The sequence below is a fragment of the Leopardus geoffroyi genome, chromosome C2 (assembly GCF_018350155.1).
Source record: "Leopardus geoffroyi isolate Oge1 chromosome C2, O.geoffroyi_Oge1_pat1.0, whole genome shotgun sequence".
In the NCBI taxonomy this organism is placed as follows: Eukaryota; Metazoa; Chordata; class Mammalia; order Carnivora; family Felidae; genus Leopardus; species Leopardus geoffroyi.
Genome location: NC_059333.1, coordinates 121,723,433 through 121,737,997, shown reverse-complemented (window position 1 = coordinate 121,737,997; position 14,565 = coordinate 121,723,433). Strand labels below are relative to the sequence as shown.

Below are 14,565 nucleotides of genomic sequence, written 5' to 3'. Positions count from 1 at the left end.
TACTCCCCCTCCCAGAAGTAGAGCAACCTCTCCACTTCTCAAATATGGGTTCCACATAATGACTTCCTTCCAAAGACTACAGTATGGAAAGGGGGAGAGGTTAAAAAATCACTTTATAGTACAGAAGCAGGACAAACATTACCTCAGCCAAGTGATCAAAGTTCACATCGACAATGATAAGTCTTGTTGATAGTATGGACCTTTGATATGCTGTGATGAGAATGGCACTTTATCTCTGTGGTTCTTCTCAAAAACTCATAACTCCAATCTAATCATGAGAAACACATCAGAAAAATCCCAATGGAGGGACATTCTACAAAATACCTGAACACTCCTCAAAACTGTCATTAAAAACACAGAAAGTCTGAGATACTGTCATAGCCAAAAGGAGGCTAAGGATGATGGTCATGAAATGTAATGTGGTATCCTGGATGCTCTCCTGGAACAGAAAGAGAACATTAGCTAAAAATTAAGGAAATCTGAAGAAGTTGGACTTCTGTTAATTAACATATGTTGATTTTGGCTCATTAATTGAAAAAACTGTACTAAACCAATGTATGATGTTAGCAGTAGGAGAAACTGACTAAGAGAAACTGAACTCTCTCTATAATTTCTCTGCATATCTAAAACTATTCTAAAAGTAAAATATTATTTAAAAAACAAGAGGGGAAATTAACTGCATGAAAAGCTGATAAACAACAAAGAAAAAAAACAAAGACCAAGAGCAGTTTCAGTGGATTATTGGAGTCAAAGCCAGATTACAGGGGCGCCTGGGTGGCGCAGTCGGTTAAGCGTCCGACTTCAGCCAGGTCACGATCTCGCGGTCCATGAGTTCGAGCCCCGCGTTGGGCTCTGGGCTGATGGCTCAGAGCCTGGAGCCTGCTTCCAATTCTGTGTCTCCCTCTCTCTCTGCCCCTCCCCCGTTCATGCTCTGTCTCTCTCTGTCCCAAAAATAAATAAACGTTGAAAAAAAAAATTAAAAAAAAAAAAAATAAAAAAAAATAAAGTACAATTCAGTGGTTTCCAGTATGTTCACAAAGTTGTATAACCATCACCACCATTATCTATTTCCAGAACATATTTCTTACTTCAAAAAGAAATGATACAATCAAACAGGCCCTGAATATATGAAATATTTTGATGAATAGGAGGACTTCACATTGTTAAGGTGTCAATAAAACTAAAGCGATTTACAGATTCAATGCAATCTCGATCAAAATTCTAACAGCCTTTTTTTTTTTTTTTTTACAGAAATGGAAAAGCTGATCCTCAAATTCATGTGGAATTACAAGGAATCCTAAATAGCAGAATAATCTTAAAAAAAAATAAAGTTAAAGGGCTCACATTTCTCAACTTTGAAACTTATTACAAAACTACAATAATTTAAAACATAATGGTACTGGGGGTACCTGGGTGGCTCAGTCAGTTAAGTGTCCGACTCTTGGTTTTGGCTCAGGTCATGATCTCACCATTCTGTGAGTTTGAGCCCCACACTGGGCTCTGTGTTGACAGCACAGAGCTTGCTTGGGATTCTGTCTCCCTCTCTCTCTGCCACTCCCCCCTGCTCTCTCTCTCTCAAAAATAAATTAATTTAAAAAACCCCGTTAGGGTACTGACATATGGACAGACATATATACTAAGGGAAAATAATAAAAAGCCCAGAAATAAACCTTCACATATATGACCAACTTATTTTTGACAAGGGTGCTAAGACCTTGACCTCTATTATAAACAGTAATGGAAAAACTGGTTATCCATATGCTAATTTGATCCTTACCTTATATAAAAATTAACTCAAAATGCATCAAAGACCTAAACTAAAGAACCAAGACTATAAAATTCTCAGAAGGAAGCATTGAGGAAAATCTTCATGACACTGGATTTGGCAACCATGTGATGGATGTGACAAGAAAAGCACAGACAACAAAAGAAAAAACAGATGAACTGGACTTCCGCTAAATAAAGAACTTTTGCACATCCAAAGAGATGATTAAGAAAGCGAAAAGACAACCTACTGAACAGAAGAAAATATCTGCAAATCATTTATCTCGTAAGGGATCAATATCCAGCATACATAAAGAATCCCTAAAACACAACTCCAAAAACTGGAGTAGACCTTTCAAAGAAGATATATAAATGGCCAATAAGCACATAAAAAGATGCTCAACACGACTAGTTACTAAAGAAATGCAAATCAAAATTACAGTGAGATATCACCTCATATCTACCAGGATGGCTATAACAAAACAAAAAACAAATAAATGTTGACAAGGATGTGGAGAAACTGGAACCTTTGTGCACTGTTGGTAGGGATGTAAAATGGTACAGCTACTGTGGAAATCAGAATGGTAATTCCTCCAAAAAATTAAAAATAGAATTACCATATGACCCAGAAATTCCACTTCTAGGTATATACCCAAAAGAATTGAAAGAAGGGTCCCAAAGAGATATTTGTAGTCCCTTATTCATAAAAGCATTATCCACAGCAGCTAAAACACTGAAGCAACCCAGGTGTCCAGTGATGGATGAATGATAAGCAAAAGTGGTATACCTACACAATGGAATAGTATTCAGCCTTAAAAAGGAAGGAAATTTTGACATATACTACAATATAGATGAACCTTGAGGACATTATGTTAACTGAAATAAGCCAGTCACAAAATGACAATTACTATTAGGATTCCACTTACATGTGGTACCTAGAGTAGTCAAAATCATAGAGACAGAAAGAACAGTGGTTGCCAGAGACAACAGGGAAAAGGAGAGTGGGGGGTTATTGTTTAAAGAGTATAGAATTTGAATTTCACAAGGTGAAAAGAGTTATGGATATGGATGGTGGTGATGGCCACACAACATGAATGTACTTAATACCATTTAAAAATGGTTAAAGTTGTAAATTTGATGTTCTGTGTATTTTACTACAATGACAAAATTGGGGAAAAATGAAAAGCATTAAGGCTTGTGGTGTCTCTTTCACTGTTTCATACACATAATTAAATTCTCACAGACATTCTCATTATTAAGCTAGGTTTTTTTTTTTATACTGAAATACAGACTTCTCTACTCTTCTCTCCAGAGCATATAGCCTACCTTGGACATAAACCCTTTGAGGAAGCTGATGTTTCTCTCATAGCTATGTGTATATAATGACATCTATTTTGTTCCTACCTTTATAATGAAAAATTTCAAACATATACAAAGGAAGAGAGAAAGGAATAATGAAACCCCTTACAGCTATCCACCCAGCTTAAAATACTTAATCAACTCATAGACAGTTTATCTATAATTCCACTCACTTTACTCTTCTTCCCCCAGTGGATTATTTTGAAGCAATTCCAAGCATCGTATCATTTCAACCATAAATATTTCAGTATATTATCTCTACATACTAAAAGATACTGATGAAAGATACATACTGAAAGATACAAACAGTGTCCTGCATAAATTCCTGTACTGGTGGGTCAGATTTCTGATATAAGCATTCCTCCAGTAAACCATATATTAGATACAGAAATGTTATGTATATTCATTCATTCTACTGTACTTCCTTAAAAGTTAAACTACTAGGATGTAGGACTATCAAACAAGAAAATCAAGAAAAAAAGTAGCTTGAACAGTTAGTTTCAACAGCAAGAGGATCATTTATCAAGGGTGGTCTTAGAGACCTCTTAGGAAAGAGATGGAGAAAAGTAACACAAATATCACACACACTCAACCTCACTCTCTCCCCACCTCTCAGAACTGACTTTCATACGATATAAGTTATTTGGTATATTATAACACAACCCAGGGATATTATATAACAATCATTATATGTAAAGTAATACTCATAGCTGCATATTTTATAAAACAAATGCAATCAAACTGGCTCAAAGCAGAAAATTTCTATTCAACTGTCCTTACCTTTTGTTGGACTGAGATTCTGATCTATAAATCCTCTTAGTTCTGCATTTGTGGAAGGCAAACCAACCTGAATAAAATAGTTTTAAAAATTAAAAATAGAATCTTAAGTATTATGTGATCATTTAATAAGTTATTTTATACCTTCCACTGAAGATCCCATGTAAAATAATAAACACAGCCACATAAAAATGAATTAATTATATCAACAATAGGAGTAGAAATTAAAAGAAAATGTTGCTTGCAATGGGAAAAGCAGGAATTGTACAGATTAAGATAAAAATCAATGAAATAATGTTACTTGTGAGCAGAACTGAGACCTACAGATTTTACTGATGGTTTTTTTGAAAGCAAGTTGTGGCAGCCATGAAGCTGCCAACAGATTTACCAAAATTCCATTTTCATGTTGCCCTTAATTTTTACTGTTCATAATCACTGCCTATGATGCGTTTTTCAACATTGTGATATGTAATGGATCAGATAAAGACCATTAATACTATACCACAGAGGTGAGATCTACTGGTCTCAAATAAAACTGCTTGGGCTCATATTCTGGTTCAGTAAGACACATGGTCATGTTCAAATCACATAAGCTCTCTATACCTCAGTCTTCTGAACTGGTGCTAGAAGTGCTTATCAGTTTAGGTTATTAGAAAGATTAAGATAATTCATATAAAGCATCTAGCCCAGTGTAAGGCACAAAGTGCTCAATTCACGTTAACCTTCATTACTATTAATATGATACCTGGGGGCTATCTATAACAAGTGTAACTATAAATTCACCTAGAGGCAATTTATTTCATTTAATGTGATGGCCACTGGACTTCTTGGAATCATAGAGCTAAATACAGTAGTATCATCAAACAGAGTTTAAAAAATTTATTATAGAGCCAGGAATGAAAAGACTCTACATTTTTGAAAACTTGACATAAAGCAAGATTCTAATAAGTTGTTCTACTATTACTATTATGCTATTGTTTTAATCCTTGTAGATTTGTAATCTACCAAATGCTAACTTGGTACCTCAAACATCCTTTCAAAGTACTACCACACTGAAAAGATTTTAAAGCACACAAAGGTTTATAACTTTATGTCTGTGCACTTGTGTTGTTTTTAAACTACACACTGTATTAGCATTATATATTCTTCATGAGAACTCATTTGATACTTCACAATTTCACAATGTAAGAGCTAATTATTTCATTATTTAATAATTCAAATGCACTACTAATAGCTGTTTCCTTTTGTCAAGAGATATGTTACCAGAAATATTTCTACATATCATTCACATCATGGAAAAGTAATTCTGATGCAAACCTATTTCTCTCATTGAATACCAAATTTTTATGACAGCAGCTGAGCAGAAGACATCTAAAATGCAGCTTCTTAATCCTATGTATACAATGGTGCAGATACTTAATTCTATCTAGCTTCTTATAAGTATGCTATTAGAAGTAAACCCTTTGCAACAAAATTTGCAACAAATTACCACTACATGGATCTCCAGAGTTGTTCACAAATATTAATGGCAAGCGTTTACTTGTAAATGCCAAGAGTTTACTGTGGCATCACTAACATGCCGCCCTTTTATAACAAAATTTTTTGCTATAAAAAGAGAAAGACAAAACTTTCATTGGTGTTCTACTGTAAAGAGAAAGCAAAGAAGGCGAAGACAGACTTTAATATTCCAACGTTAATACAATGTGATCATTTAATACATGTGTTACAATTATTTCAAAAGCATTAGTTTATACCTTTTTGTTACTAAACAAAGATAACGGCAAAAACCTCAACTGAAACCACATATTCACAGTGGAGAGAGTTCACAGTTACTGAGTTACTGTTATGCTTAAACACCTGCTCTTAATGGCCAACTTCTGCAGAGTGAAGCAGTGAATCAATTTGGAAACTTTTAAACAGAAGTACATTTGCATCTTAATAACCAACAAATTACACACTAAAAAGACAAAGGTCAGTTGTGGGTCAATACTATATGCTGATTTGGGTCTAGTAGATGGAGAAGTGTTTGTATCTAGACTTTAAATAAACACTAAAATTAATTTAATTAAAATTTAAAAAATGCAATAATTTCTGCTTTCATAAACACTTTATAGTTTAAAGACAAAGAAAAAGGATTATTTGAGAATAGAAAAAGTTGGCTAGGAAAGGCATTTAAAAACAGCCTTTTTCCTTCTTCTACTTAAAAAGGATATAATAATAATGGTTCACAGAGCAAAAGAAAAAGGTGAACTCATTTTATGTAAAATTTTTTACCTAACAAGGTCCTGAGAAAAGTCTTCTACTGGGTTATTCAAACACTGTGCTGCACACTGTAAACAGTCACTAAATGTCTGTAGAATAAAAAATATCCAAGCCTAGTTTTTAAGAATAAAACCATATTTCCCACTAACAACATTATAATTTCATTGACAATAACATATTTAGATTGACAAAACTGAAAGACAACAAGATTCAGAGTGAGATGATTTGTATTCCAAGTTCAGCTCGGACATTTACAAGCAAGGTGATCTTGGAACAATCACTGCAAAATGGAGCTGACAAAACATGTGCACAACAAACTCAGAGAGCTCCTTAGATCAAATTAAATAATTATGTGAATATGATTATTAATGAAAGCAATGCTCAAGTGTGGATTGTTATTCAAACGGTAATGGTAATGGCTTTTAACTTTTCAACACTGACAGTCAATTCATAGGAGATGCAAGTGACCAAAGAATGAATGAACATACAGCATACCAGTCTGACCTAGCTAGTAATGAGGGAAATGAATAAATTACATACCATTTTTTGCTGATTATACTGACAAAGATTAAAAAGAAAATAACGGGGGGGGGGGGGGGCGCCTGAGTGGCCCAGTCAGTTGAGCTACTCAGGTCATGATCTCACAGTTCATGAGTTGGAGCCTAGAGCTCACTGCTGACAGCACAGAGCCTGCTTCAGATCCTCTGTCCCCTTCTCTCTGCTCCCTCCCCTGCTCGCATGCACGCGCTCTTTTTCTTTCTCTCAAAAATAAACATTAAAAAAAAAAAAGAAAAGGGAATGGCACTCTCATATACCATTGATGAATATATAAATTGGTGCAACCTTTCAGAAATGCAATTTAGCAATATGAAACAAAAGCCCCCAAAAGCACACACCCTTTCGGCCAGTAATTTCATTAAGACTTTGCCTTATGAGAATAATCCAATGAGTAAGCAAAAAAAAAAAAAAAAAAAAAAAAAGAAAGAAAGAAAGTTAAAAAAAAAAATGGAAATAACTTGGGGTGCCTCAGTGGTTCAGTCAGTTAAGCATCTGATTTCAGCTTAGGTCATGATCTCACAGTTTGTGAGTTTGAGCCCCACATCAGGCTCTCTTCTTTCAGTGCAGAGCTCGCTTCAGTTTGTCTGTCCCCCTCTCTCTTCCCCTCCTCCACTCTCCTTCACTCTCCCTCTAGAAATATAAATAAACTTAAAAAATATATAAATAGAGGGGCACCTGGGTGGCTCAGTCAGTTAAGCGTCTGACTTCGGCTCAGGTCATGATCTCAAGGCTTGTGAGTTTGAGCCCCAAGTCAGGCTCTGTGCTGACAGCTCAGAGCCTGGAGCCTCTTCAGATTCTGTGTCTTTCTCTCTCTCTGCCCCTACCCGCTCACTTTCTATCTCTCAAAAATAAATAAACATTAAAAAAAATTTTAAAAATATATAAAAATAGAAATAACTTAATGGCCAATATTAAGAAAGTATAATGCCTATTTAGTAGATAACATAAAACAGTCATTTAAAATGATGTTGCAGAGATATTAAGATAAGAAAAGACATTCATCACAGAGATTTAGCTAAACAGTAGGTTACAAAACAGCATGACATTTTTATTAGAAATATATACATATATTTTTTACATACACACACACTTGTATATATACCAGATGTCTTCCTAGGCAAAATTCTGCTGCTAATCTCTATGCCATTTCCTTATCTGTATTTTCTAATTTTTCTATAATGAGTATCATGGCTTACATTTTTTAAAATGTTTTTTATTTATTTTTGAGAGAGAGACAGAGGGTGAGTCGGGGAGGTGCACAGAGAGACAGAGAGAGAGAGAGAGAGAGAGAGAGAGAGAGAGAGAGACATTGAATCTGAAGCAGATTCTAGGCTGTGAGCCATCAACACATAGCTCAATGTGGGGCTCAAACCCACGAAGCATGAGATCATGACCTGAGCCAAAGTCGGACGCTTAACCAACTGAGCCACCCAGGCACCCCAAGGCTTACATATTTTTTAAAAGATTATTTGACAAGGCTCAAAATACACATCAAATTACCTTCCACATTCTTGATTGTATATTGAGGGAGCTTAAGTGAGAACACACCTGCATTTGTGGTCATGAAGCGTATCAGTGGCTACCAGATACCATTTGACAACAATTTTATCTCGGAAATAGTGAATATATTGCCAGCTTTACAGAACTTACTTTTTGCAAAATGACCCATCCCACAATCCACGTAGTTCCAGTATGGCTGTTAATCCTTGAGCTTCAATTGTGCTATTTCAACAAAAGTGGACCCATGACCCAGACCTGGCCCACTTCTTTCTCCACTTGTCTAACTGAACATGTGGGCCAAGCAGGGTCAACCAAAGCTCCTCCATGGAATCTGAAATATACATGCTAAAAAAGAAAAGTTCCCTCTCTTCTTCTGATATAAGAATTATAAGGCCAATATAGGGTATTCTGCTACCATATAGAGCCAAGAGATGGAAAAAGGGAGACTAGATCCCTGACACCATCATGTGATCCCCTGAATCCAGATATGTTTGAAGCCACACTACTCCAAACTTTTCAGTTATGTGAATCAACACATTCCATTTTTTGTCTTAAGCTATTTTGAATAGGGTTGCTATCATTTGTAATCATGAGACCTACTATGGCATGGATAAGGCAAAAACAACTCTTCACAAAAAACCTGCTCTCGTAAGAGAAATGTAACATGAGAAACAGAAAATAAGGATGTAAATATTTGAGTATGTGTTTACTAATGCCTCTCTAAGACCTGCGTGTGTGTCTGAACTACTGAGTTAAGTGCCAAATGAGTCTCCTGCTTCTACTATGCCCCTCTTCAATCTATTGACTCAGCAGTCAGGACAAACTTTCTAAGATGGTAAGTCAGGTCATGCAATTATCCACCAAATCTCCAATGGCTCCTTACTGACATTTCAAATACACACCCAACGCCCCAGTCCTTGAGGGTCCACATGATCCAGCCCCTGCTTCCCTTCTGACTTCATCCCCTACCACTATCCCTTGCTTAGTCTGTTCCACTTATAAAACTGGTCACCTTGCTGTTTCTTGAACAACCACACCTTTTCCTGCCTCGACCTGGAATGATCTTTTCCCATATATTCATATGATTGGCTTCTTCTTGGATTGAGACTCAAGAGCATTGTCTGAATGTCATGCCCTTAAAGAGAACTCTCTGAACACCTGAGTTGAAAGAGCTCTCCCTTGCCACCATCACCCTCTTTCTTCTTACCCTATTTTATTTTTATTCATGACATTTATCATTACCTGACAGTATATATGTATTCACTGTCTTCTCTCACTACACTATAAGCCCAAAGAAGGCAGGAGCCTAGAACAGGATCAGGTACATATATTTGGTGGGTGGGGGAAGAAGGAGAATGAATTGTTTGTGGCACTGTGAACTAGTATAATCCTTTCAGTAAGTATCTTGACAAAACATATTAAAAGCCACAAAAATGTTCATATCTATTGCAGAATAGGTAGTAAACTTGATTGGTTATTTTCAGACAGTCTATTCCAATTCTTTCCCACATACATTAGCCTAATCTGAGGTTTGAATTCTCCATGTCCCTAACTCAAAGGTATCAAAAGACCATCAGCTCATCACTTATCCCTCTCCCCTTAGGATGCCATAGCAGAAAGAGAAATATATTGCTCACTGTTTGATTTCTTCCAAATATACAAACAAAATAATGGGAGTATAATCATCACTGGTTCAAATGTTTTATGCTACTTTAGGGAAACAACTTTTAATATAGTGAATTGTACATATGACTAAGAAGATGATATTTGATTCAAGGCACATTTTAAGCCAAAATATGCTTGCTATTTGAATGTTAACCATCTTGTGGTTCAGGATAACTTTTACCTCCCCTTTTTCCTAAAGGAGAAAAAAAAAATCAGGATAATATCCTATAAGAAAATTCCCTATACACAGACTAAAACTTTGTTTCTTCTTTCCCCCCAACAGCACTTTAACAAATATGTAATATGTAACAAATATGTAACAAATATGTAGATTAAAGCCTACTACTCCTGATAATTTATCCTAATGAAATTAATTAAATGATAATGAAACAAAATCTATATCTGCTTACAGCTACTTATAGCATGTCAAAAGCAAAGTTAATAATAGGAAAACAGAGATAAATAATTAAGGTGGTTGTTTTTTTTTAACGTTATTCTTTAGATGTATAACAGGCAGTATTTGGAACTGTCTGGCTTACAAAAGACCTTTCCACACAACAGAATGCTGGCTCTTCCTGGTCACAATTAACTAAACCACTAGTAGACGTCACACTTGAGCAGTGTCAGAGGTCCACCCCAAGGAGTTTGGAATTGGAGCTCACATGGGCAGACAGGATCTGTCAAGCTGCCTCCTTCCTTTCCTTCACACCTCTCTTTCTCTGAACAGGCTGGCTCTGTAACACGTATATTGAGATGCTGCCTGGAAAACTAAGGAGCATGATTTGCAGAGAGAGAGAGAGAGAGAGAGAGAGAGAGTATGAAGCAGATGCACACAGACAAGCAGAGTTAATAAATGGAAACTAAACACTGCTTCAGTTCCTGGTAGATTTCAAGTTCCTGTACTCAGATCTTTCTGAGGGCCCACTAAATTCCTACTCATAAATTGTTTGAGACATTCCTGTATCTTTATAATAAATTCCCTTTTTAAGGTAGCCTAAGCTGGCTTCTGTTACATGCAATCAAAGATTCCAACATCACAATCTGGGAACAGTAAAGCAACTGTAAGTTATTTCCCTAAATGTTGTAGTATTTATTTTCTAGCATAATCCTCACATAACTGGAAACAAATCCATTGATACAGCCTGACAATAAGAAAATAACTTGAAAGGAAGTAGATTCAGAAATGATAGCCTCAAGCAGAGGAAACAAACTGAATAAGTTCTCCAAAAAATCCAAAATCTAATGTCCCCTCAGGAATCATCTCATGGAAGATAGCAAGCTTCTTTTGAACAATATCCAATATACATATTCCCTTACGTCCACAAGAAAAAAACTGGGCCAAAGAAAACAGTGATCTTCTAAGTAAAAATCTCCAGCAAGCACGAAAACAAATTTATTACAGTACCAAAAAAGGAGAGGGGTGGGAAACTTTCTACAGATGGAAATTTTGCAGCTGTTGAGAAGACACAACTTGGCAGCAATTTATAAGAATGCTACCGTGTCCAGTAGAATGCTATATTCAACAGCACTAAAGTTTACTATCTTGTTCTATGCATAAACAAAAACAATTATAAATTAATGCCAGTAAAATGAACTTGATTAATTAGAATAGTGAAGAAAATGTACATAGGGAAAAGTACAACTCACATCAAGAATACTTACATTTAAAAATTTACAAATACTTACATTTTTTGCCGTCATGTCAAACTGTATTCGATTTAAAATTCTGTAAAGCCATTAAAAAACAAACAAAAAACAAAAACAAAAAAACTTCGTCTTCAATAACTCCTTAAAAGAACATCCTGTTAAAAGGGGAAAAGAGAGGGAACAGTAATATAATAACAATAATAATAGGCAATGTTCATGTCATATTTACCAAGTGACATGCATTGTTCTTTAAGGGGATCATTTAAATTAATCTTCACAACACTATGAGACATATACCATTTTAACCCTCATTTTCCAGGTAAAAATTTGAGCTTACAGAAGTTAAAAAATTTGACCAATCAACTCAGCTAACAAGTGATAAAACCTGGGCTTTGAAATATCATACTATGTTACTTTAGATAATGCAATGAAAGAAACACCAAGGCTTATTGGAGAAATAGCCAATTCCAGAGCTGGGGCAGGAGATGTACAAGATATGACTAGAACATTTTACTGTACAGTAAGGAAGAGCTCAAGAAATGATGGAGATATATCAAAAGTATACAGGAGCCAGCCTAAAGGGCCTACAACTGGACAATCTGGAACAACTGAGCGCCAAAGTATACAGTGACAGTAACTGATTATGACTATAAACTCTTTGAATGAAGTAACGATCCAGGACTGCATACTGATAAAAAGCAGATTAAACGAAATAATGAGGAAGAAGGGAAAGCTCTTCTTTGCAATTCAATACCAACTAGTAAATAGAAAGGAATAACGACGTAAGAAAATCACCAATTTGTAAACATCATAATAACTGATTAGACAAGGATCATTATTAGATACTACAACTAGTGGGTGAAAGTGGGTGAGAAAAAGGATATTTACACAGTCTTGAAATATCACCCCACAAAATACCTACTAATTCAAATTTTACAGTGAAGAAACCTGACACACACCACATAGCCAAAGTAATCAAACCTATCAAATAACCACCAACAGTGGCACAAACCAACATCACGCGTCTCCACAAGTGCACTGAGATGGATATAATATCACTTCTGAGGTATTTCCATCCAAATGCATAACCTAAATCTAATCATGAGGAAATATCAGAGAAATTTAAATGGAGGGTCATTCCATAAAATAACAGGTGAACTTTTCAAAAATGTTACTGTCATGAAAGAAAAAATAAAAAAACTTGACTAACAGTCCCGATTTAAAAAGACAAAAATCACATAAAAATTAAATTCCAAGTATGATCCTGAAGTGGACTCTGGACCAGAAAAAAATACTTACTATGAACACCATTATTAGGGCTACTGGAAAAATTGAAATAGAGTCCACCGACTGGGTAATAGTATTGTTTCAGTGTTCCATTTCCTGCTTTTGATCAGAGGACCATGGGGCTTTTTAGGTGGATGTGCTTGTTTTTAGAAAACATACACCAAAATATTTAGAAGGGAGAGGCATGATAGCAGCAACTAGCTTTCAAATGATGAAAAAATATATATAATCTGTATATAAAGTGGGAATGATAAAACAAATGTGGCAAATGTTGGCAACTGGTTAATCTGAGAAAAGGGTATTTAGAAGTTACTTGCCCTACTTTTGCAACTTTCCTCTTATTTTACCATCACTTCAAAATTAAAGCTTTAATAAATAAATTTAAGGGGAAGGAAAAAATAAAATTTAATTTGGAAAAGACCATAAACAATAGGAGCTTGAAGAAACAGGAACTCCAAAATGTCCATCTCATACACTAGAATTGGAATCTATAAAGTAAAACTTTGTGGGCAAAAAAAAAAAAAAAAAAAAAAAAAAAAAAAGTATTCTTACTTTTCTTATTTTTTAACTTTTTAAAAATGTTATTTATTTTAGAGAGAGTCCACGCACACAAGAGCAGAGGAGAGAGACAGAGGGAGAGAGAGAATCCTAAGTAGGCTTCACACTCAGCACAGAGCCCGACATGGGGCTCCATCCCACAAACTGGTGAGATCATGACCTGAGTGGGAAACATGAGTTGGACACTCAACCAACTGAGCCACCCAGACACCCTGAGCATGGATTTTTTTTTTAATTTAGGCTCAATCTCAGCTCTGACACTTAGCTGTCTGACCTTGAACAAAGTGACTTAACCACTTTGAGCTTCAGTGTCCTCATTTGAAAAACAGGTATACTGAGTTTTTCAGGGTTATGTTAAGCAGTAAATTAGGTACAATCTGTCCAAATGAAAATCATCAGATCCACCAAGTTAATACACCAAATTTTATTCATAAACACTGAACATTCCTAATCACAAAGAGTCAATTTTATTTATTTTATTAAAAAAATTTTTTTTAATGTTTAGTTATTTTTGAGAGAGAGAGAGAGAGACAGAGTGCGAGCAGGGGAGGCGCAGAATTAAGTTCTGGGAGACACAGAATCTGAAACAGGCTCCAGGCTCTAAGGTGTCAGCACAGAGGCTGACATGGGACTTGAACTCATGAACCACGAGACCATGACCTGAGCTGAAGTCGGACACTTAGCCAACTGAGCCACCCAGGCATCCCACGAAAAGTCAATTTTAAATATTTCTAAGATTACCTTCTGACCTATTGAAATGTATTTTTTTATTCTTTTTTTTTTTAACGTTTATTTATTTTTGAGACAGAGAGAGACAGAGCATGAATGAGGGAGGGTCAGAGAGAGAGGGAGACACAGAATCTGAAACAGGCTCCAGGCTCTGAGCTGTCAGCACAGAGCCCGACGCGGGGCTCGAACTCATGGACTGCGAGATCATGACCTGAGCTGAAGTCGGACGTTTTAACCGACTGAGCCACCCAGGCGCCCCTGAAATGTATTTTTTTAATGTTTGTTTATTTTTGAAAAAGAGAGAGAGTGTAAGTGGGGGAGGGGTAGAGAGAGAGAGGGAGACCCAGAACCCAAAGCAGGCTCCAGGCTCCAAGCTGTAAGCACACAGCCCCACACAAGGCAAGGCTCGAACCCACGAACCGCAAGATCATGACCTGAGCCGAAGTCAGAGGCTTAACC

At 36.0% G+C, this 14,565-nt stretch overlaps 1 protein-coding gene across 4 annotated transcripts in view; it reads right to left on the bottom strand.

Moving 5' to 3' along the window:
• Positions 1-14,565, bottom strand: part of TFDP2 (transcription factor Dp-2) — a 177,715-nt gene that overhangs the window by 112,642 nt on the left and 50,508 nt on the right. For 3 of the 4 annotated variants that reach the window (XM_045503434.1, XM_045503433.1, XM_045503432.1), the window contains exons 2-3: positions 11,572-11,687; positions 3,904-3,970 (exon numbers count right to left, since the gene is read on the bottom strand). In XM_045503434.1, the coding sequence (XP_045359390.1) occupies positions 3,904-3,970; positions 11,572-11,586 (82 nt within the window). In that variant the 5' untranslated portion in view covers positions 11,587-11,687. Of the gene's footprint in view, positions 1-3,903; positions 3,971-11,571; positions 11,688-14,565 lie in introns of those variants that run through there. The other variant, XM_045503435.1, reaches the window with a different exon arrangement.